Source organism: Euprymna scolopes, chromosome 36 (assembly GCF_053919585.1).
Source record: "Euprymna scolopes isolate OS-2025 chromosome 36, ASM5391958v1, whole genome shotgun sequence".
Classification (NCBI taxonomy): domain Eukaryota; kingdom Metazoa; phylum Mollusca; class Cephalopoda; order Sepiida; family Sepiolidae; genus Euprymna; species Euprymna scolopes.
The window spans coordinates 67,186,592-67,193,380 of record NC_136517.1 but is presented as its reverse complement, the minus strand read 5'-3'; the positions used below and the strand labels follow the sequence as shown (position 1 = coordinate 67,193,380).

At 40.6% G+C, this 6,789-nt stretch overlaps 1 protein-coding gene across 3 annotated transcripts in view; it reads left to right on the top strand.

The window, feature by feature from the left end:
- The window catches only part of LOC145260565 (embryonic polarity protein dorsal-like), a 753,749-nt gene extending 747,389 nt beyond the window's left edge, over positions 1–6,360 (top strand). For all 3 annotated transcript variants that reach the window (XM_080118822.1, XM_080118821.1, XM_080118820.1), the window contains one exon: positions 5,964–6,360. In XM_080118822.1, coding sequence (XP_079974948.1) covers positions 5,964–6,259 — 296 coding nt within the window. In that variant the 3' untranslated portion in view covers positions 6,260–6,360. The remainder of the gene's footprint in view (positions 1–5,963) is intronic.
- The last annotated feature ends 429 nt before the right edge of the window (positions 6,361–6,789 follow it).

Sequence of the window (6,789 nt, the reverse complement as noted above, 5' to 3'; positions counted from 1 at the left end):
ATATATATATATGTGTGTATATATATATATATATATATATTGTATATATATATATATTGTATATATATTTATATATACATTAATATACATATATATTTATATATATATATATTTATATATTTTTCAATTAATGCAAAAAAAAATTGTTTTGTTTGTTCGGAAAAGGTTCTCAAATCTTTATTTGAAAACATATTCATTTAAGGCTAAAAGAACTTTTTTCTCCAATTTAATAGGATTTGTTTCTCTCAGAATAATAGAAAACTTTTTTCGCATATAGCATGATTAGTTTTATTACTGTGATTTTATTTCTTTGAATAAGTAAATTTCACTCTTGGAAAAATAAAAAATACAAAATCGACGACTTTCAAGAGATAATTTTTTGGATGTTACAACAACAGAACCAACATCAACAGCAAGCTGAAGGAAAATAGCAGAAAACGGAAGCAAGGATGTTCCAATAGCAACAAGAATTTCAGAAACAACATGCTCCAGCCACAAAAAACTGAAGAAAAACTTGTTCAACAATATCAAGAAAAGAATCAGGAATTACTTCTCAAAAAAGATCGAGTGTGCTGTCCCAATAGAACTTTCGAATTTTTGTCTTCAGCAGCTCCTGGAACAGGGCCGTTACTTCGGCCTGAGAAAAAGTGTAGGCTACTTGGTTTACTATTCCAAATCAGGATCTTATGTCAGCTATATTTAATTAACACTGACAGTAACACAACGCTTTTGCAAAACACGATATGGAACACCAGGGAGATATTGAACAATCCCTGATCAAGACCAAATATTCATTACATTCTTTAGAAGGTGTGAAGAACTTTTCAACATTGATTGCGAAGATTGGTCTGATTCAAAAAATATTCGTCTGCTTTTATGAAAGCGAGGAACTGCCAAACGCAGTAGGTTCAAAGATCACATTCTGTAAATTGTCGGCAAGACAACGTATATTTGAAAGCACACTCGTTGTCGTGAATGTCTTGTTTAAGTAGCCCGCTCTTGCCTCTCATGCAAGTGGGTGAGTCTACTTCTATGGGGGTGTGACGCCAAGACCACTCTGGTCTTGTAACTGGGCAGCTTGGGTTCCATTCCACCTCTACACACCCTCCCCCTTCCAGAGCCACAAGATACTTGTGTTGTGGTCGAATGTTTTGAGGCTCTGGAGTAGTTGTGGTACATGCCTCATGTCTGTGGGGATAGGTTCTTGGGTGATCGCATCACCCTTATGTTACAACACACTGGTTGGTTTTCCTCAACCTCCATCATCCCAGGGGATGCTGTGTCATCCACCTCCATCTCTTCTGGTAGAGTGTTGAATGTTTCAGGCTGGTGTTGATCCGTACACATGGAGGACCATTGTCCTGGCCTTTTGTGCCCTGTTAGGTATTCAACATTCCTGGTGGCTCCTCAGATATCAAGTGACAAGAGGAATCTGCGATTGCGACGGTTACCCGGTTACTCCCGTCAATGCGTACATTATACAGCCGGTTACATAGTATTTCCACCACCCTTCCCATCTTTGCCTATCGGTACGGGTGTGGACCAACATTGTTTTGAGCCTGCGCCGTTTCCCCAATTTTCAGTTCCTGAAGTGGGTGACATTTTAGATTGTATTCCCTTTCATTCCGTAAGTGTCTTTTTACCATCGCTGTTTCCCTATAACGACTGATTTCTCTCCAGCGTTTATGGATTCGATATCGGTCCTGGAGCACTGGGAGATGGCCTTTTATCACGCGATCATAGAGCATCATCGTTGGAGACATGTAGGTCTTGTACCAGGGTGTTGCAATGAGTCAGTAGGGACATAGCTGCCCAGTCATGGCATAGGCGACTGCAACTGTCCGTGCTATCCTTTTAGCCGTTTTAACGGCCAATTCTGCTCTCCTGCTTTGAGGGTAATATGCCGATGAGGTTCGTTTCTTTATGCGTCACATGTGGCCTTGGCATTGCCAGACGACATCAGAGTGACTTCTACCCATCCGCTGTATCTATCTGCATATACTAGGTAGTTCTTGTAAATCAAAAAAGTCTGTCACCGTCTTCTGAAATAGGAACTCGGGGTTTGAGGGTGGCATTAGAGGTTCCCTAGGTTGTGATAGAGCCATTACATTGCATACTTTACACTGGGCCCGGGTGTGACGAATGCTCACGTCCAGGGCCAAAACAGCTGTTGTTTGGTGTTTGCCAACATTCCATTGACACCCTGATGCGCCGAATGGAGCGATTCCAGTACCTCCTCACATAGTTTTCTGAGTATGAGGATTTTATTTTCCATTATCGTCACTAGCAATATAACTCCTCTTTCATATGCCAAAACCGAAAAATTGTCTCTAGCCGTGCCGAGATTTAGGGAAACCACTTTGTATGAATTCGGCGAGGGTACGACATTCCTCGTCAGTAGCAGCTGCTGACACAATCCTGTCCCATGTTATTGCTCTTAATTTGGGGTCCTGCTCACAAGTGGAGTTAAATGACGCTTTATGGCACTATCCATGGTTTGTGCAATGTCCTTTTCGTTGGCTTAACGTTACTGGCCATCTCGATGTACAGTCTGGTGCCGCATTGAGTTTGCCAGGGAGATGCTTTATTCAAAATTTGTACATCAAGAACTGTTCTTTGAAGTTGAACAGTTTTTATTTCTTTATGTCTTCCAGGGCTTTGTCCGAGAAGATTTTCACTAAGGGCTTATGGTCCACGGTGACTGACAGCTCTGGGCATCCCAAAGCGAACACGTGGCATGTTTCCAGTCCTTCAACTGGTGCGTATCGGGACTCTGCATCATTAGTAAATCGAGAGTCGGTCAGGATTAATCTCCAGTGGTCCTCACCACACTTCGGTCCGGCTTCAGTTGCACAGTTGCAGTGCTTCTTGAAAAGAAAATATCCCAAGCCGGTCCTACTGAAGTCCGTCGACAAACAAGTTGGCCTGTTCCATTCGAAGGTTCTTACACTGCTCTCGATCTCCTCTGTGATCCTTCTTTTCGGCTCTTCGAAGGTTCGATCGAGTGTGCTGTCCCAGTAGAACTTTCGATTTTTTGTCTTCAGCAGCTCCCGGAACAGGGCCATTACTTCGGCCTGAGAAAAAGTGTAGGCTACCTGGTTTACTATTCCAAATCAGGATCTTATGTCAGTTATATTTTTTGGTGTTGGAAAATTTCGTATAGTCATTTTTTTGTAGGTCTTCCGTTATCAAGAACCCGGCAAATTCCACCTCTTTTTCTGCAAGTGAAATTTCTGGGAATTGAATACAATACCATTTTTGCTGCAGTTATTTATGTACTCCATGATAAAATGATGTTTCAATAGAGTCGTCCCACCCATAGTATCGTGTCGTCTATACATCTTGTTTTCCTGGGTATATCTATAGTGATATTGTCGAACCTGTGTTTCCTGACACTTGGAATCCTTGTGGTGCCCGAAGATAACAATATCTATCCCATTCCATGATGACGGTAGTTGCATCACTTGCCGATAGGGAGAAGGTTATCCAAGACAGTTTTTCTAGTTTTACCAGCGATGCTTGGTTGAAAGGAGGTGTATAATGGGTTTCTCATAGGGTAGCGGTGTTGAGCTTTTGTAGGTCTACCATACACCTTGGTGACTCGTCATTTTTCGGTGCAACCATGTTCTGTGATGTTCAGGTTCTGTGATGCCCGCTACCACATCTCGGTCAAGGTCCTCCTTAACTCTTTTCTTCCGATGGTGTGGGACCGGGATTGGGGTGTGGACAGCTGAGGGTTTGGCCCCCAGGATGAACGTAATGTCCATGGTTTTCCTTTCATCGCCTGCAGCCATTGATGTGGACATACATTGAATGCACTGGACTCAAAATACTCCTTCATCCATCATTCCAATCAGAGTCTGTTTTCTTCCATAGGGCAAAAAGGATATTGTCCGGCTTAGGTGGGGCATTAGTCCTTTGTGGGCCTTTCTGCCGTCGCTAGTTGCCACGCTCTGCTGGGAAGTTGAGTCTGGAAAGTTCTCTAAGGTCTTTTAGGGCTGACTCGGATAGGCAGATATCTGATGTATTTTTTGATACATATATAATCTAACGTGTTTTCCGTGATTATAGTGATATAGTGACTATAATCACGGAAAACACGTTAGATTATATATACGCCTTTTATGTTTAGTAGATTTTCTGTGGTTCCTCGAATTCGGTGACTGGTCGGTACTAGATATTTGTCTGGAAACTTAAGAATTTTTTTGGATTTCTGGTCCGCTAGAGCATGTCTGCACCCTAGTGTCTGCGATTGCATCAATGCGGAGGCCAGCTGGCCCTATGGAGATGCACCCGAATTCCACATGGGCCTCTGGAATCGGAGTTATCTCTACCGTCAGGGTTGGTGCTGGATCAGGATTACCTCTTCAAAATTTATTTTTGTTCCAAATATAAGGTGTGGCTTATTTGGTTTTGTCAGGTTGGCTTCACCTCCCTTTTGTCCATCTTGGCAAATCATCCGGTTACGACCCTTTTTGTGTTTTTGGGTAGTGAAAGTTCTGGATTCTGCTCCGACCACTCCTGCTGGACCTCTGCTTCAATTTTCAGCAGACTCTTTTAAAATGTCCAGTCAAGCCGCAATTGTGACAAGTCATCTTTGCTGCTGAGCAGCCCCCTCATCCTTTTGAGCCGTCAGGGTGTGAACTCTTCCTACACCATTTACAGGGTTCAGTGTCTCTCGGAGTTGATACAGTCTGGCTCTCCCAAAGCCGCTGCCTGTGGCCCGACCTCTATATGCTCATTGTAGTAGAGCCTGTGGAGATGGGGGATAGACTTGTCCATGATCTCTAGCTGACAAGCCTATTGAATTTTTCTTCCAGTGTCGTAAGTGTTGCAGCCTCCGGCAGCATCTTGCTTTGATGCTCCAGGTTTGCTATCCCTGCCATCATGTATCCTGTTACCATATCGTTGAAGTAGCTGACTTTCCGACCGCATCCTATCCCGTTCGGACAAGTCACTGAAAAGTCGCAGAATTTTGCAACTGATCGAAGTCGTGCCACGAAGTCCATAACTGATTCCCTTCCTTCTGCCTTACGGAATGGAATTCTTGCCGGTACTGACGACTACGAGCTTTATGTGTCGTAACACCTGTTCTTCCGTGCTCCGACCATGTCGAACAACAGCCTGTTTACTTCTGGGGCCATTCTCAGCTCATTTCTTAACGCTGTTGACTCCAACAACCCACACATCTCCTTATTCAATAAATATCGCCGAGTCACCATCACTTGAGTTTGGTTCTATGGTAGGTCTGTCGGGTCTCCTTGTTGGACTGTTCTCCAGCTCTTTGCAGGGCGATGTTATCTTGCTGAAGCTCAAGGATCCGTTGCAGTAATGTCTGCTGTGTTTGTTCGTTCATATTCCAACGTTGTGTTGTTTGTTTCCTATATCGGCGACGCCATCTAAAGTGTCGGCAAGATGACGTAAATTTGAAAGCACACTCGTTGCCGTGAAGTAGCCCGCTCTCGCCTCTCAATGCAAGTGGACGAGTCTACTTCTATGGGAGGGTGATACCAAGATCACTCCGGTCTTGTAACTGGGCGTCTTGAGTTCAATTCCACCTCTCTGCTTTGTGTATAAAATTCAAAGATTGCAACTTTTCTTCCAATTTTTGGATTTTGTAATCATGCCCATATTCTTTTATTTTCTTTTAAAATTGATAAATTCCTTTTCTTCTGACGGGCAGAATAAACTAAAAAATTGACATAATAATTACATGAATAATTCTGCGCTACAGGTGCGTACTTAAATCTCTTGAAATTTGAAATATAAATTTTTATCATATATATGTATATCATATATTTTATCATATATATTTTTTATCATATATATGTATATCATATATTTTATCATATATATATTTGATTATTATTTAAAAGTAGGAGTGTATGAGTACCTTATAAGTATTAATTATTTTAATTTTAATTTTTAATGACTGAATTTTCTCCTTTTTTTTTTTGTTGTAGAAGCTGCTGGTTGTCCTTCCATTAATGACACTTCTGTAAAGTCTGAGATTCAGGCAGCAACATCCATTTGTAACTATTCGGTTGAATCTGGATTTCCTGGCAGAGCAGAAAACCCACATGTTCCAATGCCACCTCCAGACAACAGTTTCGCCTGTGATGATTTGGCTTTTTTCAATACAGATCCTGATAATTTGTCTACAATATTCCCACAAACATCCGAACTTGGAGAGATGACTGCTGAAAGTCTACAACAGTGTTTGGCCAATTTTCCATCCTTTCTTCTACCAGAAAATTAAAACAAACGAAAACACATTTTGTCTGCTTCTCATTTCAATACCATTTTTTAAAAATAGAAAAATGTATTTTTGAAGATTTAAACACATTGATTTCATCATTATCTCTGTTCATTATTTTTAATTTAATTTTTGCCTTAATGTTTTAGTTTTTGTCGTTATATATGAATTATCTAAAATTCAGTTACACAATGTAAATATGAAATATTCAGTAATTATTCATTTGGTTTCGTTTTCTAAAAAAAAAAAAACTGACTTTATTTATTTTCTATTTTATTTTAAGAATATTCTTTACTAATATTTGTATTATCAAATGAATGCTCCTCACCCCCACAGCCATAAATTGCAAGAAATTGTTTACTGCATCTGTGAACAACATAGCAAAAATAGGCCAACATTGGAAATGATCAGAATTTTAACTTATCTTCATATGAAGATAAGTTAAAATTCTGATCATTTCCAATGTTGGTCCATAGTTATTCTTATTTATAGGGTTAGTTTTTGAATACAGAATTAACTGATGAGATATATGA